This window comes from Tamandua tetradactyla, chromosome 9 (assembly GCF_023851605.1).
Source record: "Tamandua tetradactyla isolate mTamTet1 chromosome 9, mTamTet1.pri, whole genome shotgun sequence".
NCBI lineage: Eukaryota > Metazoa > Chordata > Mammalia > Pilosa > Myrmecophagidae > Tamandua > Tamandua tetradactyla.
The window spans coordinates 92,009,121-92,034,849 of NC_135335.1; the positions used below are offsets into that span (position 1 = coordinate 92,009,121).

The following is a 25,729-nucleotide window of genomic DNA, read 5'->3' on the forward strand; positions in this document are numbered from 1 at the left end:
AGCGGGGGCCTGGGCGGCTCTCGATTGGTTCAGAGGAGGGGCGGGAGAGGGGCGAGCCCCGCCGCGACGCCCCGCCCCTACGGTCTCCAACCAAGTCGAAATTAGCTCCGAGAACCAGGGGTCCCGGAGGAGTCAAACAACTCGGAAAGTCCTCCGTCGGCCTGGGCTTTCCCTCCTCCGGAGCAGGCGTCTCCTCCCTCCCATCCGGTGAACTTCACCCGTTCCGGCCTGGGCTCCGGGATCGGGTGACTGACGGTCGGCGTGACCACGTGACTGGGACGCGCCCGCCTGTTGTGGCCATGGCGGCCACAGGTTTCAGTGTGGTAATGCGAGTGGAGGAGCTCGGGGATCTGGCTCAGGCCCACGTACAGCAACTTAGCGAAGCCGCGGGCGAAGATGGTGAGAGAGCCGAGGGAGAGAGGCGGGCGGGACAGGCGGCAGTTTTGGTGCTGGCACTTGATGGCTTTAGGCGCCGCAGGCTGTGGCCTGTGGTCTGAGGAGGCGGTATCCCCAGGTCGGAGCCGACAAAGGTCTTGCGCTTCTGATCCCCGCTGCACCGAGGATTGGCTATCCCCTAGAACTCGGATTGCCTAAAGCTGAAGCGTTTTCGTAGAAAACCCATTTTAATAACCCATGAAAAGCGCTTACATCTGCGCCAAATCTGTACTGCTCCACTTTAACCGTATTAGTAGGGACTGGGAAAAGGGTAGAGTCTGGAGAAAGATTCACATGAAAATTTAACGGAGTGGTTAAAACTGTAGGATAGCAGAGTGATGCCCCGATAAATCTCATTGTGATTTGAACAGTGAATAAAAAAGTATTTACAGTCTCCTTGGGAGAATGGGTAGGAAGGGGGAAAATTCAACTTCCGCAAGTGGAGAATTCTTGATATTCTCACAAGCAGTGGGGACAACCAAAGCAATAGACGGAGCCTCCAATCTTTGGGTTTGTTCATATGAAACTTAACCTTGCAAAGAATAGGCTAAGCCTACTTAAAATTAGGCCTTAGAGTCACCCCCAGAAGAACCTCTTCTGTTGCTCAGATGTGGTCTCTCTCTCTCTCTCTCTCTCTCTCTCTCAGCCAACACGACTAGCAAACTCACTGCCTTCTCCCTCTCTTCATGGGACATGACTCCCAAGGGTGTGGACTTTCCTGGCAAGGTGAGACAGAAATCCTAGAATGAGCTGGGACTGAGCATCAGGGAATTGAGAAAACCTTCTCTACCAAAAGGGAGAAGATAGAAATGAGACAAAATAAAGTGTCGATGGCTGAGAGATTCCAAATTCAAGAGGTTATCCTGGAGGTTATTCTTACACATTAAATAAATATCACCTTTTTAGATAAGGTGTAATGGAGATGCTGGAGGGAACTGCCTGAAAATGTAGAGCTGTGTTCCAGTAGCCATGTTTCTTTCTTTTTTTTTATTAATTAAAAAAAAATTAACAACAAACAATACGTTAAGATATCATTCCATTCTACATATATAATCAGTAGTTCTTAATATCATCACATAGTTGCATAGTCATTATTTCTTAGAACATTTGCATTGATTTAGAAAAAGAAATAAAAAGATAACAGAAAAAGAAATAAAACGATAACAGAGAAAAAAAAGATTATACCTAACATACCCCTTACCCCTTGCTTTCATTTATCACTAGGATTTCAAACTAAATTTATTTTAACATTTGTTCCCCCTATTATTTATTTTTATTCCATATGTTCTACTCTTCTGTTGATATGGTAGATAAAAGGAGCATCAAACACAAGGTTTTCACAATCACAGAGTCACACTGTGAAAGCTATATCATTGTTCAATCATCATCAAGAAATATGGCTACTGGAACACAGCTCTACATTTTCAGGCGGTTCCCTCCAGTCTCTCGGCTACATCTTGAACAACAAGGTGATATCTACTTAATGCATAAGAATAACCTCCAGGATAATCTCTCAGCTCTGTTTGGAATCTCTCAGCCATTGACATTTAGTCTCATTTCACTCTTCCCCCTTTTGGTCGAAAAGGTTCTCTCAATCCCTTGATGTTAATTCTCAGCTCATTCTAGGGTTTTTCTCAATCCTTTGATGCTGAGTCTCAGCTCATTCCAGAATCTCTGTCCCATGTTGCCAGGAAGGTCCACACCCCTGGGAGTCATGTCCCACGCAGAGAGGGGAGGGTGGTGAGACTGCTTATCATGTTGGCTGGAGAGAGAGGCCACATCTGAGCAACAAAAGAGGCTCTCTTGGGGGTGACTCTTAGGCCGAAATTTTAAGTAGACTTGACCTATCCTTTGTGGGGTTAAGTTTCATATGAGCAAACCCCAAGACTGGGGACTCAGCCTATAGCTTTGGTTGCCCACACTGCTTGTGAGAATATCAAGAATTCAACTTAGGAAAGTTGAATTTCTCCCCGCTCACCATTCCCCGAAGGGGGCTTTGCAAATACTTTTCCACTCACTGATCGAATCACTCTGGGATTCATCGGGGCATCACTCTGGACAAACCAACAAAATCTCATGTCCTACCTGAGATTCCAAGTACTTATGGCATTCGATCAAACTATCTACATAAGTTATATTAGGAATGAAAATGTAGAGCTGTGTTCCAGTAGCCATGTTTCTTGAAGATGATTGTATAATGATATAGCTTTCACAATGTGACTGTGATTGCGAAAACCTTGTGTCTGATGCTCCTTTTATCTACCTTTTCAACAGACGAGTAAAACATACAGATTAAAAATAAATAATAGGGGGAACAGATGTTAAAATAAATTTAGTAAATTGACATGTTAGTGATCATTGAAAGGGAGGGATAAGGGGTATGGTATGTATGAATTTTTTTTCTGTTTTCTTTTTATTTTTCTGAATTGATACAAATGTTCTAAGAAAAGATCATGATGATGAATATACAACTATGTGATGATATTGTGAATTACTGATTATATATGTAGAATGGAATGATTGTATGGTAAGAATGTTTGTGTTTGTCATGTTTAAAAAAATAAAAAAAAAATATATATATATGCATTTCTCAGAAAAATGCCACTGACTAACACATTTGAAACAGATGTGGCTAAAAACTGATTATGCATGCAAATGTATACCAAGAATAATTATTCTGCAAATTAATTTTTTTAATTTTCATATTATCAATAGAAAGATTTTGATTTTAATATATAATTGTTTGTTTGTTTTTTTTAATACATAGGCAGGCATCAGGAATCGAACCCGGGTCCTCTGGCATTCCAGGCAAGCGTTCTTGCCTGCTGAGCCACTGTGGCCCACCCACATAATTGTGTTATTTTTAGCAAATAATTTCATTTTTGAAAATAGTTTTTGACTAGCTCCACCAGTATCATCAAATCAATATGCAAATCAATAAATATTTCAAAATTAAAAACAAACAAAAAACTGAATGATAGGACACAAATATGTAATGATTGTTTTGCATTCAGTAATTGTGTAAAGCGTCAAGATAACTAGACATGTATAACAATTGCACTTTTTTCATTGCAATTTTGGATTCTAAGCTCAATTGTAAACAGAATTCTAAAGAGCTTTATGTTTGTGTAATTTAGACGATTCTTTCACATACATGTCTTAATTCTCACAAGAGCCCTTTAAGTATTAGAACACTTCGTCTGGAAAACTAGCTTCTTAAGGAAAATGGCTTAAATAATTCCCTTGATCCTTTAATTTTAAGTTCAGTGTTCCCTTCATTATCTCTCAGCTGCCTATGAGTTCTGCATTCCTTCTTTTTGAATTTTGAGCGTTTACTACAGAAGTTTTTTAAATCTTGTGGAATGACTTAATGTCATCAGACTCACAGGGAAAATTGTAGTGGGACTTTTCCCCAGCAACTTAATTTGGTGATTTTATTGAATAGGGGCTATGATGACATGCTCTAGTGTCAGTGAAAAGTCTTTGCCGGATTATGTTTTCTTAGGAGTGCCTTCTCCAAAGATCCATACATAGGCCACACTGAAGCCGACCTCTTTTTTGGTTTGTGGTAAGTGAATTATTTGCCAGAAAAATAAAGAAGAGCTTTCTTGGAAGCAATAATGTCTGGCTGTGTTGTACTTAATTTGAAGACTAAAATAGGAACTGTGGATCTTTATAGCGTAAAATAAAGAGTTGCTATATTAATGGAAAATTTTTGAATCTGTATTATTTTTGTATTGTGGTAAAAGAATACCAAGTTCAATTCAAATAAATGCAAACACATTTTAATCAACTTCATAAAATAAGAAAATCTTGCTGATAATACTTTAATAAGTTTGATTTCAGTGATGATTAATTGCTCATAATGGATTATTTTGCAATGTACAATCATAATATATTATATGGAATTCTGATATGGGAGGGATTTTTTTCCAGGAAAAAGTACCTAAGGATCACTTTTCTACTATACTTATTGAAGTCTTTGTTTAGTAAATCATTATTTTTCACTGAATAATTCTAGTAAAAATATTACATTGTTACAGCCTTTTTTCTAAAGTGTGAACTACATTACTTCCCTTCACGCAGTTATTATGTTAATTGAATTAATGTGAGATGAATTTATCCCCTTAGCAATTGTTTAGTGAGTTCAGAACAAGCATTTACATTTAAAATAATCCTCTAAATTAAGATGAAAATATCAATACAATCTCTGAAGAAATATAGAGGAATGCCATGAATACTGTTTCAGTTCACAATAGAATCTTTATTTCTGTTGGTGATACCTCTGGGCTGAGAAGGGATGGGAAAACAGTGCTAAAGACACAGTTGCTTTCAATTCAGGTGAATAGTGGACCTTACAGCAATCAGAGTCCGGTCTAGGTAGAAGTTAGACCACCTCACCTGGGAAGACTTAAGGTCATCATATGATTGCCAGACTGAACAGTTTTTTTAATTTATATTATTGCTGAGACTGGATCAACTGGGGCTGCACCAGATACCACATTATCTGTCCATTGGCTAGTGATGCGAAAAGGTATATATTTCAGGAGTGAAGCACAGAGGGACAGAATTGGGGAACTTAGCGTCACAGGAGTGGGCATATCTAAATTTGACTGTAAGAGATAATGCAGAAGGGTGGGAAGCACCTTGGTGTAGGTACTTCATAGGTTAGGGAGGAAAAAGTTGGAAGGAAAGATAAAACCATGAAAGAAACAAAGAGAATATGAAGTTAGAGAATTGGAAAAAGTTAGAAAACAATAAAGAGAGGGAGGTGAAGCTGTTATTAGCGGACACAGCAGAAATATTTTGTTCTTTTTATTCCAGGTTTTGAAGGAATGAGATAATTTGTTCTATTTTGAGGTTTTGAAGGGATAAAATAACCTCTGTGCATTACATTGTTGTAATACTAATAAATACAAATATTCAGAATGACTGAACATTTTATGAGGCTCTTGATTTGTCAGTCTTGCTATTTTGAAAAATATTTTACATTGAAATCATGCATTTTTAGTGGAAGCCCCTTCTTTAGATATGTGTATATTATTTGTACTATTCCAGTAGAGGTTATAGAATTGTTATTTTAAACATTTTTAGTAAGTCAACATGTCTTAGTTTGCCAGAGCCACTATGACAAGTACCACACAATGGGTTGGCTTAAATAACAAGCATTTACTGTGTCACAATTTTGATGGCTGGAAGTCCCAAATTAGGATATCCGCAAGGCCATACTTTTGCCCAGAGTTGATAGCATTCTGGTGATGGTAGTCTTTCATCACATAGCGATGTGTCCTTAGTCTCCTCCTGTAGCTTTCTCTGGCTATGGCTTCTCCAGTAATAAGGTTTAAGGCACAATCTGATTCAATTTGGCCATATCTTAACGATGTCTTCAAAAGATCTTATTTACAAATGGGCTCCCCACAACAGGAACACAGACTAGGAATAAGAACATGTCTTTTGGGGTACATGATTCAGTCTACCACATGTCATAAAAGAAGCATTATGGAAATGTACAATAAATTTAAGAAGTGGCAAAGGTAAGCTTAGAAAGTTTTCAATCTTTTGCTTTCCATGAAAAATTTCCATGACAAATTTATATATTAGGATTATGCACTATTATATGCTCCATGTTTTATATAAGGTATCATTACTACATGCTGATTCTCTGATGCCATAACATAAAATTATTTGCATCATTTAAAGAACATAAAGACAAATAACTTTTTTTGGTGTCAGCCTCTGGATCTACCTATGTGAAACAAGTGTCATGTTTTTATGCCTTACAGATCACTTTTTAATTCGGGCCTCCACAGCTCTAGAAAAATTGAAACTCCTTTGTGGAGAAGACAAAGAATGTTCAAATCCATCCAATCTTCTAGAACTTTACACACAGGTACTGAAATAGATATGGTCTGAGCATTTTATGGGATTAGACTGTTAATTTAGTGATTGACTTCAAGTTTTAGGTATAATTAAAGTTTTTAATTTTGTTCAAAACCTGTATGTGTAATGAATATAGACGTAAAACTGTATGAAAAGAAGAAAGATATGTTAGATACGTTGATAAGAAAGGTCAAGGAAAAACTTGCTGATGAAAGAATTGCTTCCCTTTTTAGATAACTAAACAAAACACCAGTGTGTGCAATTTCCAAGCCCTTGAAGGTTATTCTGTGGGGGACTCTAGGTATCCTGCCTATTTTTACCCCCTGAAATTCACATTTCCTTGGGCTTTTCAGTATGACTACTCTTGCTAAATCATGTAGGGCCCAAAGATTTTGCTGTTCCTCCTTTTTTCTTTTTCTTTCTTTGAAATTCAGGCCTCTGTGTGGACAAGACCAATTTTGATTTTCTCAAACTCTGCTGAGGCAAGCTTACGTAAAGAAATGCAATTTTATTAAAGTAATTAACATTAGTATATAACACATTATAGCTGATAGAGTAGCTTTCAAATGTCACTGAACTAATTGCTAATTGCTAAGAGAGAATAAGATGTAGTAATTACAGAAAGTTGAATAAACTTAGTTAAGCTTCCAGGGTACATATTCAGATTGTATAGTCAATATTTGCAACAGTTATGTGCCTTGCATTGTGCTTTCTGTTAGGAGTTACATAAAGATGGTTCAAATGTCATAGTTGAATGAGCCTACAGCAACTATACTTTCAGCCTCTGGTTTGTTAATGCTGAAAGAATACAGTATACCAAAATGGGTTGGCTTTTATAAAGGGAATTTATTAATTTGCAAGTTTATAGTTCTAAGGCCTTAAGAATGTCCAAGCTAATGCATCCAGAAAACAATACCTTGACTTGAGAAAGGCTGATGTCTTTCACACAGGAAGACACGAGGCTGGCGTCTGCTGGTCCTTGTTCATGGTTCTGTTGCTTTCAGCTTCTGATGCCAGTGGCTTCCTCTCCAAGTGTCTGTGGATCCTCACTTAGCTGCTCAGAGGCAAAAGTCTGGGCTTCAGCTGTTAGCATCTCCCAGGACTGGAGATTTCTTCTCTTCAGGTTCTGGCTATTTCTGTGAGTCCACGCTTAGCCCGCAGGCTTTCTGTCTCCATCTCCTATTTTCTGTGTCTGTCTCAGCTCTGAACTGTTTTCTCTCTGACCTCTCTTGAAGACTCCAGTAAACTAAAGACCCACCTTGAATCTGTGGAGATGTATCTCCTTCTAATCAAAAGGTCACACCCACAATCTCCATGGAAACATCTTAATCAAATGGTGACACCCTACAATATTGGATCAGGATTAAAAGAACATGGCTTTTCTGTATGGTACATAATAGTTTCAAATCAACACAAATAGTCTCAGGGTGCTTGAAAAGTGCAATTACTTTTGTGTTTTAGGAATTTAGGACTTAATGTATGAACTGCATTATATTGGTGTAGGCCACCTCTACTGGGTTTCAGGGAACCTCCAGTGACCGACTGTATATTTGGAAAAGCAAATTTACCCTTTCAAGATTCAGTATACAAAACTTGAGGTCATGAATTTAATTTGATATAGCAAGTATATAGAATAAGTATATAAACGCTCATGGAATGTTTATGTGTAAATAGCAAAGAATATGATAATTATACTTTTTGTAGTTATAGTTTATATACTTCATTTATGTTAAAACAAATTTCTTATTTTTTGAAGAAAGTGAGATGATTTCAGAATTAATAAAATGCCTATGAAGTTTTCGGTAAAGTTTCTTTGAAATCATGCTTATCAGCTGGACATTTTGCCTACTTTTCAAATTTAAATGCTGTGGTAGTAGTATTTATATATGTAAGGTTAAACTGAGAATTACCCTGTTGAGTTTAAATCATTTATGGACATAACTTTTTTTTTTTTTTTCTACATGGGCAGGCACTGGGAATCGAACCTGGGTCTCTGGCATGGCAGGCGAGAACTTTGCCTGCTGAGCCACCATGACCACCTGGATATAACTTTTTTTCCCTATTTCTTCAGGCTATTTTGGATATGACGTATTTTGAGGAGAACAAGCTAGTTGATGAAGATTTTCCTGAAGACTCTTCTTCACAGAAAGTAAAAGAATTGATCAGTTTTCTTTCAGAACCAGAAATTTTAGTTAAAGAAAATAAGCACCCTAAAGTAAGTTTTACATTCCTGTGAATTCTAGTGTAATGCTGCTTATTCTTGCTGTTCTTCTCTTTATTGTGTAGTTTTTTTTTTCTTCTTGATTGTATCTTTGCCCCTGTTTTGAATTAAGATTGAAGGAGGAAGATGTGAGACTCGAACACTTTAGACTCATGTCACAACTGAAGTATCATATTTTACCAAATATGTTTCAGAATATTTTCATGATGAAATTGTAATTGCAGTACCTAATCATTTTCTAAATACAGATTTGCTATTTCTGCTCCTTATAATTTTGCTGATACCTGTTTCATAAAAGTCACTAGTAGCCTAATTACCACATGTGTTGTCCTTTTTATGTTTTTCATGTTCCTGGACATTTATTGCCTTTTTATCGTTAATCACCACATCCCTCTGGGGACTTGATTGTTCCTCTTTCTCCTTCATCTCTGAAAAATCCCATTCTTTCTCTTTCTCTTGCAGCTTTCCTCTTTCCCATTCTGTAAGCATAGGCACTCCCCAAGGTTTTCTTCTCAATTCTCTAATAGTTTATCTATTCTGTCTTTGAAAATCTTTTCACATGTTTTCTACTGCTATCTCTAGATGATTCCAAATTGCTTATCTGTCTTTGGATGTTCTTTCAAGAAAATAATTTCTCACCTTTTACCAGCTGTTGGCTATCGCTACCTAGACATTTTCTTTGCTCTAAGTATTTGTCAGGAGAGGCTAACTGTGAAAAAAAAAAAAGATCCCCAAATTCACATGATTCAACACAGTAAGGGCTCATTTTTTTGCTCATAACATAGTTTGCTGCAGGTTGGAGAATGAAGAGTGGGGTCTGCCCTATGCAGTAATCAGCAGATGAGGCACCCTTCATCCTGTGGTGCCACCCTTATCTAGATCCTTGGCGTTCTTTTTTAGCTAATGGATAAGAAAGAGGGTATATAGGAAATTGAGTGAGAAATTTTAAGAGCCCTGTGTTGGGAGGTCTCAAGCCCACCCTTAGGTTTAGTAATTTGCTAGGAGGAACTTATGCAACCGAGCATCTAGTTGTATTCAAGACTGTAATTTGTATTATAGCAAGAGACGCCCAGTTCAGTTAGTAAAGGTTCTCAGGGCACATGGGGCAAAATGCAGAGAAAAACAGGCACTGCTTCTAAGCATTCTCTCCAGTAGAGTCATGCAGGACACACTTGATTCCCCCAGAAACAGGTTGTGACAACAAGTGAAATGTTTCCAAGTAGGGAAGCCCATTAGAAATTCAGTTCCCACCCCTGCCTGGCATGTCCCCAAATTCCAGACTTCCAGAAGAAAAACAGTTGATCAGCATAAATTATATTGTTTGTAAGCATAGTTTAAGTACAGTGATCCACTCATCAGTTAATGCTGGGAACTCTCATGGAATCTCAGTTCCCAGACACCAACCAAGGGCCGACTTTGTTAGTTGGTCTTTATATGATGTTTTGGTTTACAGAAGCTGTCAAAATGTGACATTCCAGAAATGGAATGGCTTTTTAAAAAGGGAATTTATTAAGTTGCAAGTTTATAGTGCTAAGGCCATGAAAATGGCCTGTTTCTTGAGGAGAGGTGGTTATAGGTTTATCAGGCACAGCAGGGTTAGTCTTTTCAGGTGGAGATTGGATGCCTGATTCCTCCAGGTACATTGGAGATTGGGTGACTTGATTCCTTAGGGCAGACCGTTACAAGTTTATCTGTCAAAGATTCAGCAGAATTCAGGGTTCCAGTATCCCCACCATTATTATTATCAACCCATATGTCCTTATTTCAATTTCCAGGATCTCTTTTCTTTCCAGTCAATGCCCTCACTTTAATAGCAGATACCCTGCAAGTTGGGACTTTGGGAATTCATATTGTAATTCAGCCACTTGCACAATGAAACCGTCATTTGGTTTTCCGACATTTCAAGTCTGCAGTATACTAAAGATTTTCTTTCAAGGCACACAGAAAGAATATAATGCTATATATTGATATAATGCTAAATGTAAGGCTATAAAGCTATATGTAGAGTATGAGGCTACATGTGTTTAAGAAAAAATGTCCTATGACTGCATTATGAAAGTAAAATTACAACCTACAGAATGGGAGAAAATATTTGGAAACCACATATCCAACAAGGGTTTATCCAAAAAATATAAAGTCCTATAATTCAACTATAAAAAGACAAACTACCCAATTATTAATTTGGTGAAAGACTTGAATAGATATTTGTCCAAAGAAGATATACTAATGGATAATTATGCACATGAGAAGATAAAGATGTTCAGCATTAGCCATTAGGATAATGCAAATCAGAACAACAATGAGATACAATTTCACTCCCACTAGAACGGCTACTATTTTAAAAATAGAAAATAACAGGTGATGGAGATAATGTGGAGAAATAGTAACACTCCTTCATTGTTGGTGGGAATAAAAAATAGTGCTTGCTGCTGTACCAAACAGCTTGGTGGTTCCTTAGCAAGTTAAGTATAGAATTACCAGATAACTTGGCAAACCCACTTCTGGTATATACTCAAAAGAATTGAAAGCAGGATTTGAACAGATATTTGCATACCAATGTTCATAGCAGCATTATTCACAATTGCTAAAAGATAGAAGCAATCCAAGTGTCCATTAACAGATGAATGGATAAACAAAATGTAGTATGTATGTACAATGAACTGTTATTCAGTTTGTAAAATGGAATGAATTTCTGATACATACCACAACATGGATGAATCTTGAAAACATCATGTTGAGTGAAATGAGCTAGTTATAAAAGGACAAATGTTACCTGATCTCACTGATATGAAATATTAGAATAAGCAAATTTATAGAGTCACAAACTGAAATAAAAGTTACTACTGGCCAGAGTTAGGGGCAGGGAATGAGAAGTTAACGCATAATTGGTAAAGAGTTTCTGTTTGAAATGATGGATAAGTTTTGTTAATGAATGATGGTGATAATAGCATGACATTGTGACAGTATTTAGCACGACTGAATATATATTTGAATGTGTGTAAAAGTGGACATTTTAGGATATATATATATATTTTTTTTTCTTTTTAACTAGGATAAAATTTTTTTTAAAACAACAACAATATTATACTACAGTAAACCCTCATGTAAATTATGGACTATAGTTAATGCATAATCATAATATTGTTTTATCAGTTGTAACAATGATACCATACTATTGCAAAGTATTAATAGGGAAACTGCACATGTGAGGGGGGTATGTGGGAACTCAGTACTTTCTGCATGATTTTTCTATAAACCTACAACTTCTCTAATAAAAAACTTAAAAAGTGGTGTGTATGAAATCTTGCATAAGTTATACTTAATCAGTTTATGCCTTTAAATCACATATTAAGAAGTTACTTTAAATCACATTCTAGGTACAGGTTGCCTTTTCGTTTATTTTAAAGAACTAGAACCTGAGCTTCTTGAGAACAGAGGCTTTCTTTATTCACTGCTTATTCCCAACCTCAGGATCATACCACATATGCAAACTTAGTAAATATTTTTTTAATAAATAGAATACATGTTTAAAAATAATATGATTTACTATCATTTTTCTTATGTGAAGCTTTTCATTATTTTATCCCAGCAATAATGAAATACATAAGATCTTGTTAAGAAACATGTTTCTAACATATATTTCTGAAAGGTTATCTTTTAATTAGCATGCAAACTACTTATATTAAAGATATATTAGAAGAATTTGGTACTGAATATTTTAAAATTATTTTGTAAAATAAATTATCTTTGTAAATGGGAGGTAATTCTTGTTTTAATTCTCACATAGCAATAGATCTCTAATTCCTAATTCAAACTAAGGCACTCCTGTGTAAGTAGCAAAATGAAGGGAACATTTTGTAATTGGGGGTGTTTTTAATTGCTTGAGTTTTTTGAAACTTAACTTTGGTTTTTACAAATGTGAAGTTTCTCGTTTTCTTAGCTCTGGGTTTGCTATGTTTCAGCACTGCAGTTTGCTTGGGGACGAGCTACTAGAATGTCTCTCTTGGAGACGAGGAGCCCTACTCTATATGTATTGTCATTCTCTGACCAAAAGGAGAGAGTGGCTCACGAGAAAATCTGGGTTGCTTAAAAAGGTAAAAAGACATACTTTCCTCATATTTTTTTGGTTGTTAGGTTTCATAAAGCTGTTCTGTGGTGGAAAAAAAGAGTAGTGGAATTAAAGGGTCTGGGTTTTAGTTCCAAGTCTTCTTTTGACTAGCTGTGTAATCTTAAATAAATTGGGATTGTTGAGAAGATTAAATAAGATAACATAGGAAAACCCTTTGTAAACTGGGAAGTTCGGTATGCTTATTTAGTTCTGGAACTTAATTTTTTAAAATATGAGATAAATTATATTCTTGTATATTTTTTGACCCAAAGAAAACAACCTTGGTTGTGAGCCCATCTCTATCATCACGTCACTCCTAAATAACCCTCACAATCCTATTCCTATAAATTCATGGCCCTCTAAACTGTCTTGACTCCTTTGAGAAATCATTAAATCTAAAGACCCATGTCTTACATTATGTCACTAAGAATTCTAAATGAAATTAAATTTATTCATGGTTTAGATGGGATTGGTAGTGGAGGTCATACTTTTCAGATGTAAATGTTAATCTTAGTGTTTCTAAATTATAATAAATCAGTATATACCAATTTTTAATAAATTGTTATTGAACACATCTTTATCGTATTTATCATTTCAAGCTGTGTTCTTGGTTAATGTTCTATTACCAGATATATTAATAATGAGCATTCAGGTTTGGGAGAGGAGCAGAAATATATTAAAAATTCTCAGCATGGTAGTTCTTTATATTACTGAAATATAACAACCATCAAATATGTCTAAGAATCAGTCTGTTTTCTCTTGGCTAAAAGATGGGAAATTAACATTTGAAGTTTCTGCAGCTCTCCATGTAATAATTTCACTTCTTTGGCTCTGATTTTCATTTAGCACCTTGTTGATGGGATCACTTATTTGCTGCAGATGCTAAATTATCGGTGTCCTATCCAGTTAAATGAAGGAGTTTCTTTCCAAGATCTAGAAACAGCTAAATTACTGAGTGAAGGTAATATGATCTCTTTGAAGTTTTTAAAGTATTTTCAAGATTATAGTAGGTTTGCTAGATTTCACTATATTTAAACAAATTTTAAATGAGATTGTAGACATAAAAAAGGTCATTCAAAATATCAAAGATTAAACTACTTTTATATAATATAGAAAAATATTGCTTATCTTTTCTGGTTAGTGATTTTGGGAGACTTATGTATCATATAACTTTGCTTATTTTGCAGCCTCACATAGCCTCTATCAGTATTTTTAAACAGAAATAGGTTTGACTACTTTTAACAGACTGGAAGTAACCTTTAAACGAGGTAAACATTTATAGCACTTCACACTTTCACACTGAAAAGGTCCAGAGGTGGTATGATAGCTCTATAACATCCTATCTTTTTCTTCTACCATCTTTAGAACAAAAATCCCTCAGTTTCAGAGGAAGACGTTTTATATAGAATACAGTGTAAAGGATACTTCCTGGAGTTGTACAGCATAGGGCATTCTTATTAAGGATATGGCTTTCATTTTCAGTACCCCAAGATGGTCCTGATGCTCCTTCCATCTCACCCATGTTTCAGGCTACAGGGATGAGGTTAAAGAGCAGCCTTCTCGGAGGTTTCCTACATCACTTTACCTATATTTTGGTGCCTTTTAAGTAATCAGATGGTTTCACCTATCTATAGGGGAATCTGGGGAGTAGGGTATTTTACATGATACATTGTCATCCCAAATAAAAATCAAGTTTCTTTACTAAGAAAGAAGGGGAGAATGAATATTGGATGGGGACTTTTCTTTCTGCTGCAAATGTTGATGCACTTAAAGCTTTTAGGAATTAGATATAGAATATCATTTGGGTTTTAGAGGTACATGTGGAGAGGGAAAACACTTACCTTTGTCATCTGTTTTAATCAGTATGGAGCGAGTTACTGCAGTCTGAATAGTATCTAATACTGCATCCATTTTTTTCTTCTCTAATATATTTTTGAACATTTTTTGTTATGAAATATAACACAGAAAATAAAGCAATAAATTTCAAAGTGCACTTTCCCTTTTTTTTGGCATAGGTAGGTTCTGGGTATCAAACCTGGTCTCTGGCATGGCAAGCGAGAATTCTGCCTCTGAGCCACTGTTGCACTGCCCAATTTCAAAGTACATTTTAACAAGTAGTTTTAGAACAAATTTTAAAGTATGGTATGGATAACAGTTCTACCATTTCAGGAGTTTCCTTCTAGCTGTTCTGAGACATTGGAAACTAAAAAGAAATGTCAATATAATGATTTGGTAGATCCTAACTCATTTGTTAAATCCTATCTGATAAAACTCCTCCTTCTCCATTGATCCTTCTCCCACTCTTTAGGGATATTCAGGCAATGACCATTTTAACTTCTGTTGTAAAGGGGTCTTGACATTATCAGGTAGGGGATGCAACTGATTTATGCTCTTGGAGAGACTGGTGACTCTGGGTTTCAGGACTTATCTGGCCTAGGAACCATCTGGAGGTTATATGTTTCTGAAAAATAAACTTAGTGAATGAAATGTTTATAGAGTCTCAGATTAAGCTCTGGGTATTCTTTAGGGTTTACAGGAATACCGTTGGTTGGGGTTTGGCATACCATGGCAATTAGGCAATATCTAGCTGAACATTACATAAGAGTAACTTCCAGAATAGCTTCTTGACTGTATTTGAAGTCTCTTAGCGACTGATACACTATTTTGCTACATTTCTTTCCCCCTTTTTGGTCATATAGGCATTACTGATCCCATGGTGCCAGGGCCAGGCTCATCCCTGGAAGTCATGTCCCACATTGTCAGGGAGACTTACATCCCTGATTGTTATTTCCCACATAGCTGGGGGGGGGGGGGGGGGGGGGGGGGGGGAGGGTAATGATTTTACTTGCAGAGTTGGGCTTAGCTTCTCCAGCCCCTTTTTTTAATGCTATTTTATTGAGATATATATTCACATACCATACAGTCATCCAGATTATACAGCCAGTGAGTGGTTCACAGTATTGTTGTATAGCTACCTGTGCATTCATCATCACAGTTGATTTTCATTACTCTGAAAAGACTAAAAATAAGAATATAAAAGTGAAAAAGAGCATGCAAGACATCCCATACCCCCCTCCTCACTATTGTTTATTTATTTTTTGTGTTTTTTTCTTACTTACTGTCCATACATGGATAAAGTGAGTGTCAGTCACAAGGTTTTCGTAATCACATGGTTACACCTTAAAAGCTGCATAGTTATTCAGTCATCTTCAAGAAACAAGGCTATTGGATTACAGTTCAACAGTTTCAGGTATTTCCCACTAGCCACTCCAATACACCAAAAACTGGAATGGGATATCTATATACTGCATAACAGTAACCTCCAGAATGGCTCTGGACTCTATTTGAAATCTCCCAGCCACTGAAACTTTATTTTATTTTATTTCTTTCTCTTTATTTCTCTTTCCCCTTTTGGGGGAAACTTTATTTCTCTTCCCCCTTTTGGCCAAGAATGCTTTCTCATTCCATTATGTCAGGCCCAGGCTCATCCCTATAAGTCATGCCCCATGTTGCCAGGGAGATTTACACCCTTGGGAGTCATGTCCCATGGAGGGGAGAGAGCAGTGAGCTCACCTGTGGAGTTGGCTTAGAGAGGGAGGCCACATCTGAGCAACAAAAGAGGTTCTCTGGGGGTGACTCATAATCATAAGTAGGCTTAGCTTCTCCTTTGCAGGAATAAGTTTCATAAGCCCCAAGATTGTGGGCCTGGCCCATCAAATTGGCAGTCTCCAAATATCAGGTCTTCCCAAGATGGGATGTTTAATATTTTCACTTTTTCCCAGTTCCTCAAGGAGACTTTGCAGATATTTTTCAACTTCTGTCCAGATCACTGTGGGATGTATCAGGGCATCTCACTGACCTGTACAAACCATAAAGATCTCACTCCCTATTCAAGGTTCCATGTAATTATAATGTTCAAATAAGCTGACCATACAAGTTAGATTAGATTGTGTGCTATGGAAAAATAGAAGTTTTTTACCAAATAAACATCTCTTCCTTTGGTCTCACACAGAAGTTGAAGTTCTAAAATGCAGTTAGTATCTTCCTTTATCCTTTAGTCTGCTTTTCCTTGGTCCTACCTGGATCATCTTCACTTATGTCTCCAACTGAAGTCTAATCACTTTTTCAGTGTTTTTAACGGTTGCTGTATGGGGTAATGCTGAGTTGCATAGCTGCAGAACTCTAGCTCTTAGTCTCAGATGTCACACAAATACCCGAAGTACCATCTCCAGTAAATTTTGATATTTTTCTAGCTAGTCTGTTTGCTATAGTATCTATATCTTACTGAGGTTATCGCTATCTTTTTTTCTAATATGCAAATTAACTATAAATAGACCAAAAGAACCCACCTAAAGCTATACTTAAATTGAATCTGAAACTCAGTGACAATAAAACATTTTATAGGTACCACAGACACAACAATAAATCCTAAATTATTTTAGATCCCTTTAGAACGTTTTATTGACAAAGTTAACTCATAGAGTATAATAGTACATAAGAATACAGGCCTTGGAGTCCTTAGATTTTTCCTTTATTGGCTTGTGATCTTGGGCAAGTTCTTTAATCTCATTGAGACTTCATTTCAATGATGGAAAAATGATAATAAATATTACCTGATAGGCCTGTTATGAGGTCTAGATAAGATAATGTGTTAATATTACTATCTGGCACTAAATTAAAAAGCACTAACAGGGATAAATTGTTATTATGAATAACAGTATAATCCTAAATCCAACATGTTTCCTTACATAATGAGATAGCCATGGAGGAAAGTAAGGAAATTGAGTTAAGAATTTCTTTTTAGGTTAAGATCAATTGAGTACTTAAGGTCAAAGGCAGATTTCTTTTCCCTAAATTTAGCAATTGCTGAGAAAGTTGATGAGGGTTTCCTCTTTGTTACAGCTCAGTTCCACTTTGGGAGGTTCCTCATGTCAGCTGTTGGTGCTCTTTCCTCTTCCTCCCCCATCATTGTATGAATTTATGACACTCATACAGAAAACTGGGTGACATTACAATAATATTCTAATATTCTTTAGCTATTTTTAATAGGGTTTTTTTTCTCTTTTGAAATAACGAAGTAGGGTACTTCTTAGCGACAGTTCAAATGAATTGTAAGGGTGGGTAATATGACCTTAGGCTAATAGTTTTTTAAAAACAGACCTTGCAAATCCAAATTTAACAAATGTCTAACATTGAGAGTAGATTTAATGTTATCTTAGTGGAGTAGCCAAAACTATAATATAAACCTTAGAGTTGCTATAGCTATGATGAATCTAAAAGTAATTTGGGGCTTTATCTGAAGGGATATTTACCATTTCTTTAGTTTCCTGGAATACTCCAAATTCAGGAAAGTGTTTGGTGTGTATGAGATAGCTACATCATTGATCCCAGAGCATACTCAATAATAAAAGTTTTGTCCATGAAGGAAATTCAGGAAATATATGAATCCTCTGAAATTACATGTAGAATTTTGGATTTATGTTCTGAGAGCAGTCCATAGATGAGATAAGATTCTCAGAGAAGTCCCAAAGAGGACCCCAAAAAGGGTTAAGAACATTCTGCCCTAGAAGGTTTTTAGAAAAAAAAAAATCTTCTGACAATCTTTTTGTTTTTGGGATGTACCTCTTTCATTTATATTTAAATAGAGATAATGTGTCAAATGGCAATAAATTTGATTGTATTAGTGATCTTGTAAATGTTACTGTTAGAACAGTAGCAGGAAAAATGCTAAGTGACATAAAAGGAATTATTAGAATTTTAATAACCAGGTTTCTTTTAAAACTTTTAAATTCTGATCTCTCAACCTAAATGACTTTCCCAGGAATATTTAGTGACATCCATTTGCTGGCTATGATGTACAGTGGAGAAATGTGCTACTGGGGATTGAAGCATTGTGCAGATCAGCAGTCAGAAAGTCATGAAGTGGATATTGATATGTCTGGAGCAAGCTGTACTACACACAAAGAACCCTTGGACTTCCGAGAAGTAGGAGAAAAAATTTTGAAAAAGTATGTGTCTGTATGTGAAGGACCCCTGAAAGAGCAGGAATGGAATACAACAAATGCAAAACAAATTTTAAACTTCTTTCAGCATTGCTATAAATAGTAAGTTCATCTAGTCCTTTTCCAACAGGTAAAAAAAAAAACCACAACAAACCAAAGACCCATGAAATGGAAAAGTTCTAAAAAAAATAAAGACGTTTGATCCTAAATTTAAGAACATTATACTACATAAAGATATCTGGTGTGGTTACCTTTTTAAAGAGTGCTTTGGTTTGCTAAAGCGGCCGGAATGCAATATTCCAGAAATGGGTTGGCTTTTAACAATGGGGATTTATTAGGTTACAAATTTATAGTTCTAAGGCTGTGAAAATGTCCAAATTACGGCATCAACAAGAGGATACATTCTCTGAGGAAAGGTTGATGGCATCTGGGATTCCTGTGTCATGTGGGAAGGCACATGGTGACATCTGCTGGTCCTTGTCTCCTGGGTTAGTTTCAATGTCTCCCTCTCTGGAGGCTTTTCTCTGGATTTCATCTCTTCTCTGAGCTCTCTGAGTTTCATTCTTCTTTTATACTCTCACAAAGGACTCCAATAAGGGATTAAGATCCACTGTTAATTGGGTGGGTCATATATCCATGGAAACAACCTAAGGAAATAGTCCCACCCACAATAGGTCTGCACCCACAGGGATAGAGTCAAAGAACATAGGCTTTTCTGGGATACATAACAGATTCAAACCAGCACAAAGAGCCCTCACCCATTTTTAATGATATGTTCTTGAATTTATGAAGGAGTGATTCTTCAATGTTTAAAATGGCATGTGTTGTTCTAATTTATCCTGAATTTAAAAATATCCTGTAAATTATAATGAGGAACACAATTTAACTTTAAGAAGGTTTTTTCTACTAGATTCTTTGCAATCTGCCTAAATTGAAGTTTGCCATGCTTTAGAGATTAAAATCATCACCTCATTGCTTTGAGTATATCCTGTGGATCTAAAAATAGGCAAAATGAAAATTGACTAATACTCAGATCCCATTTAATTTTGCAAAGAATCATGGGTGTTTATTTTGCTACAAATTACTAATGGCATATTAAAATATACTTTATTACTTTATTAAGCATTTTATTAAATTTTAAAATTATTTTCTTATTTTGTTTAAAAGAAAATCACGGTTTATTAAATGTTTAGTGAAGATAAAACCAAGTTAGGTTAATCTACCATAGCTCAAATGCCTTTAGGGCACATCTTTTCATATTGTAATGAAATTTTAGTATTTTTTGCTTTGAATACTAGGAGTGAGTGATAAGGGCCAGAGGGTCTAACTTGATATCTTGCTCAAAGTGTTTCTGTCTACCTCAACTCCTGTTGTCATATTGAGGGGATGAGCTGTCTGTGGCCTTCTCTGCCAAGTTCCACAACGTCTGTCCCAGTAACTTTATCACATTCTAGCAATTTACTCCTGTGGCCATACCTTACATGTCGCCATCCTGACTTTCTATTTCTGAAATCTTAATTTTCAGCATCCTATTAATTGATGACAATTCTCATCTTTCCTGTTCTTTTACCTCCTTATTTTTATAGATTTTTTTTCTCCTTTATTTCCTTTCTTTAGCTTCCCACAGCCTCCTTATATCAATTGCCCTCCTTTCTCCTAAACTATTATCCCTTTTCAGGTTTTCTTCCTTCTCTACCCAACCTCATCTGAATGGGGCATTGTATGCACCACTCATTTGACAGTGCCCTCAAATCCCTTTTTTCCTTGCAGCCTAATTGTTCTGCAAGCCTTCACCATTGAAATAATCCTGCCATCCATGTTTTCTGGGATGCTAAATTCTGCTTGAGTATATGCTGCCCTTCAGCTTTGGTAGAGTCCTCAATGTAAGCCTTTTGTTTGTTACTAGGTTGGACTCTTTCTCTTCTCCCACTGTCATTAATCCAAACCAGACCCTGGTTAATCCAAATCCAATCCCATCCCCAGTGTATGTACCTTCTTCCTATCATAGTTGAGAAATAGAAAATTGAGACTATGAGTTGGTCAACTTCTGTTTACCAGCTTTTTCTCTTTTTAGTGGAAAAGAGTTGGCCAGCTTCCCATTGAAGGCTGGTATCTACAAGTGCTATAGATTTCATCTCTGTTGTCTCCCTCATTTTCCTTGTGGCTTCCATTTTTCTGCCTACGCTTTAGATATTATACTTTCTTAGAGTCCTGTCCTTTTTCTCCCTGCCCCCCCTTCCATTTTCTCTTTTTTCTTTTACTTACTCTAAATACCCTTCTTATGCAATATCATTCCTAGCCATGGTTTCATCTACCACCTATAATAGGTTGACTCCCAAACCTGTAATTTGAATCCCAGCTTCTCTCCTGGTCCCTTAACCTTATTTCTAACTGTCTGTATATTCACTTAGACAGACATCTCATTGTAATTTTAAATTCAGTATGTCCTAAAAGCTCATCATCTCATATAAAATTATTTCTGCTTCAGATTTTCTCTTTTGAATCTTCCAGAGCAGGGCAAGGCAGAGTATTGTAATCTGGTTCCTGCCTACCTTTCTACACTTATCACTACAGTAATCTTATGTTCTAGTCCAGTGTTCCTCAAACATTTAAAACCCATGCTCTATTTTGATACACATAAAAATTCTGATAAACCTCTTGGGCAAGAGGCAAATCTCTCTATTTCTGCCCCATCCCCTTGCTTATTCTTACACAGTTAAGATGTGTATTTAACTTAGCTTTTTAGCTGGTCTTTTGTGCTTTCTGAATATAAAACTTTAAATTATTTTATTACGTTTTTTAAACCATAGGCTGCACTCTACCCCACACTCTTTGGAGCATCAGTGTTAATCTCAAGCACTTCCAGTTCCTTCCCCAGATATGCTTTGTGTTCTCATCTGCTATACCTATGTAGACTTAATTACTTCAGCCTGGAATGCTTTGTATTCTTTGGGGCCAAGTGAGTACCTACTTAACCTTAAGATTCTGTTCTGGTGATATTGGGTCCATAAGGTTTTTTCCCCACCATTTTTAGTCAAATTAGATGATACTTTGCTTCTGCTCCCTTAACCCTCCCTTCTCATGCACTCCCATCCGAGTTTGTGAACTCGGTATTTTAAAAATTCATCTTTATTTTATCCTAAGAGCTTAACACAGTGCATAATACATAGTAGGCACTTAGAAATGTTTTTTGAATTAATAAGAAGCATGAGTCTAAGTGCCAAACTTTGTACAAAAGGATTGCTGCTATTAGATTCCAAACTGCCATGCCCTCTATACCAATGGTTGACAAGGCAAATAGGGATATGTGCAGTCCTTAGCTGTGCAAAGTATTATTTAAACACCAAGTCTGAGAAAGCAAAAAAAGTTTTCTTCTGAAGCTGGGGGCTTCCATTTTGCCTTCATAACCCTTGTGAACCAGTCATGTGTCTTGACTGGTTGGCACAATTACAAGGGTATTACTGGGTGCTTTTTCTACAACTTTTACATCCCACACACAACTGGAGAATAACTTGTACACCATTACAGTCTATAATGCTTTTTACTGTGGCATAGTTTAAAACAATTGAAGTAACACATTTTTATATGTGCTAAAAGCCTGTTAAGTGAATGTCATTTCATTTAGAATGCAGTTACCTCAAGAGCAAATACCCCATATAAGGAAAGTACTAAAGTTCATTCATTCAACAACTATTTGGTTTGTGTCTACTGCTAGATTTTCTCCTAGCATCGAGGATACAGCTTTGTAAAACAGCCCACTTTTGGAGCTTGTGATATAATGGAGGAAGTTAGAAAGTAAGAATTTTAAGAAATAAGTTGTTGTATTTTAAGTGATGAGTGCTATGAATAATAATAAAGCAAGGTAAAGTGCTAGTGTGATGCAGAAGTGGGGTGCTATTTTATTTAGGATGGCTGGGAAGGTACCTCTGAGTATCTCTCTTCTTCTTCAACATTTTTGTCCCCAAATTCCACCACCTTAGTTAATTGCCTTGCATGTTCAGTGCGTTCATAAATTTTTCTTTCTTTTGGAAGTTCTGACACTGAATTAAAGAATGAGTCACTACTTAAAATATTTTCAGTTTGGTTACATTTAAACAGTTTCTCTCCAATGTGGCTTTACTAATAGGTAAGCCATACCTAAAGGCTTTGTTGTATTTGTTACACTTAGAGTTTCTCTGCAGTTTTCATATTCTGATGGTTACTAAAATTTAAAACTCTGTTAAAAGACTTTTCACAGTCTGCAGATCTGTATAGTTCTTTCCAAGTATGAATTTTTCTCTTGTTAAATAGGTTTTGAGACTTAAAGGTCTGTCTACTTGACTGCATTTATAGGGTTTCTGGGGATTGTGAATTGTTTGAGACTGATTAAGGTACAGACCATGATTAAAAGCTTTTCCTTATTCCTTTGCATATGGTAGAGTGAGGTGAGAGTCCATGGCTAGAAACTCACAATAAAGTTACATTCCTCATCTTTACAGTCCATTGTGAATTCTCTGATGTCCACAGAATTCTCTGAGCTGTCTTGAAAGGCATTCCCAAATTCATTTTAATGTATTAAAAAAGACCACAGCCCCTTGACATCCTAGTTTTGGATTGCTTTTCACTTTGTTTTCCCTCTAATTTCCAGGCCTCCTTTCCTGTCTCTAATAAGGATTCTCCCTTCTGTCACAGAATCCAAGATTCTGTACTTATCCAGTATCACTTCCTTATATTATCCTTAACATAATATGAGATAACATATTATGGAAGTGTTGTGTTAAAATATATTTAATATATCCAAACTTAAAGAATGCATTATGTGTTCATCTGGTAGTTACTGTGTTTTTGTTTTCTTCCTTCTAGTGAAAATTTCCATGTAAAATGTTTTGGACCATATACATATTTAAAAAAAAATAAAATCATATTCCTGTATTTTTTTGTTTTATGTTTTCTTTGCATCTGGGTATAGTGTCAGAATAAAAACTTTTATTTTCTCAGATGATTGTTACTAGCTTTTAGATGTAATTATCTTCTGATCCTAATAATTTTCAGAGTAGTGTAGTGATTAGAAATGTGGCCCTGAAACCAGAGGACCTGCCATTTCCTAGCTATGTGATTATGTAAGTTACTTAACCTCTCTGTGCTTTAATATCCTGCTATTTAATATAAGAATAATAATACCTATTTCCCAGATTATTGATTAAATGTGAGTTAATATTCAAAAATGCTTACTTAGTTCAGTGCCTAGCATTTAATAAGACCTCAAAAGAATTAGCTATTACTATTATTATTTTCCTTAATGTCTACTTCTGTGATTGGCATACCTCATTTAGCATACTGACTAATATAAATGCTCATCAGCCATAACAATTGTTTTGACAAACTCTTGTTCTGGCCAGTAAGCACTCATTCACTGCCCTTTCCTTAGTTCAAGTGGTGCTTGCCATGTTTTATGGGAAGCAGACTTAAGAGAAAAACAAATCATGGACTGCCTAGGCCTCTCAAATGTTTTTGGGGGGCAAGCCAGAAGAAACCTACAATTTACAAAAGGTTTTCAGCCCCAGCTTCCAAATATATATAATATACCCAACCTATGGCAACTTCTACATTTACCAGGTGGTTTGACTGACTTGGCCTTTGTTACCTTTTGGTTACAGTTAATTAACAAGTCAGAGGCATTTAATGAAAGATGAGTCATCTAAATATTAGATATAACCCTATTTTAAAATAGGTTATTCTAAACCATGATGCATCCTTATGATTGAGTAGTATGTAGCTATTAAGAGAAATAGCTTCAGGACCTTATAGTAGGCAACGGATTTTTAGATTTCACACCAAAAACACAAGCAAAAAAAAAAAAAAAGAAAAATTAGGTAAGTGGGACTTAATCAAAATTTAAAAATTTTATGCTTCAAAGTACATTAGCAAGAAAGTGAAAAGTCAGCCTACAGAATAGGAAAAAATATTTGGGAACCATGTATCTGATAAGGGTTTAATATCCAGAATAGTTAAAGAACTTTATCAAAACTTTTTAAATGGGCCAAGGATTTGAATAGACATTTCTCCAGAGATGCCATTCAAATGGCCAATAAGTATATGAAAAGATGCTCAGCCTCACTAGTAGCCACTAGAGAAACGTAAATTAAAACTACAATGAAATACTCACTAGGTTAGCTACTATTAAAAAAACTGAAGGTAACAAGTATTACTGAGGATGAGAAGAAATATAAACTCTTCAACATTGTTGGCTGGAATGTAAAGTAATGTAAACTTTTGGTGCAGTCCCTCAGAAAATTAAACATAGAATTACTATATGATCCGGCAATTCCACTTCTAGGTATATACCCAATATATTTGAAAGTAGAGACTCGGCTATTTGTATGCCAGTGCACATGGCAACATTTGTTAACAACCCATTAACAGATGAATGGATAAGCAAAATGTGGTATAGGTACACAATGGAAGACTATTCAGCCATAAAAATAAGTGAAGTGCTGGTACATGCTACAACATGGATGAATCCTGAAGACATCAAGTTGAAAGAAATAAGCCAGACACAAAAGAACAAATAGTGTATGATTTCTTTTATATGAAACACTTAGAATAAGCAAATTCATAGAGCCAGAAAGCAGAAGAGTGGTTACCAGGGGTAGCAGGTGGAAGGATGGGTTATTATTGCTAAATGAGTGGGAGTTTCAGTTTAGGATGATGAAAATAGTCTGCAAATAGATTATGATGAAAGTAATACAGTATTATCAATGTACTGAATGCCAAAGAATTACCCACTTAGAATGATTTAAATGATTTTTATGTTATGCATAATTTACCAACATTAAAATAACTAATTTTTAAAAATAGTACTATTAAATAATAGGGTATGCATATGTATACCTGTGTGTGTATTACCATATTTGCATATATTAAAGCACAAAGAAAACAAAGTGTAATAAAAAATTTAATAATGATTACTTAAAAGGGAGGGAGAAAGGGAACCAGATTGAGGACCAGGATGGAAGCTATCCTGAATTTTGTACTTATGTAATGATATGTACATTTTTTACATTATTATAAAACAAGAGTTAACAGGAAAAAAAAGCAAGCCCA

The 25,729-nt window shown here is 35.9% G+C and overlaps 1 protein-coding gene across 1 annotated transcript; it reads left to right on the forward strand.

The window, feature by feature from the left end:
- The first annotated feature begins 51 nt into the window (after window positions 1-51).
- Window positions 52-18,868, forward strand: RIMOC1 (RAB7A interacting MON1-CCZ1 complex subunit 1). Its single transcript, XM_077117073.1, has 6 exons — window positions 52-399; window positions 6,219-6,325; window positions 8,387-8,530; window positions 12,499-12,630; window positions 13,491-13,605; window positions 18,466-18,868. The coding sequence occupies exons 1-6, from the start codon at window positions 300-302 to the stop codon at window positions 18,747-18,749; spliced, it is 882 nt and encodes a 293-aa protein (XP_076973188.1). The 5' UTR covers window positions 52-299; the 3' UTR covers window positions 18,750-18,868.
- Window positions 18,869-25,729: the final 6,861 nt, after the last annotated feature.

Excerpts from the sequence above, each read along its gene's own strand:
- RIMOC1 (XM_077117073.1), top strand. The coding sequence starts at position 300 with ATGGCGGCCACAGGTTTCAGTGTGGTAATGCGAGTGGAGGAGCTCGGG. Across the intron at positions 400-6,218 it reads CGAAGCCGCGGGCGAAGATG|ATCACTTTTTAATTCGGGCC; the intron begins GTGAGAGAGCCG and ends TATGCCTTACAG. Across the intron at positions 13,606-18,465 it reads AGCTAAATTACTGAGTGAAG|GAATATTTAGTGACATCCAT; the intron begins GTAATATGATCT and ends TGACTTTCCCAG.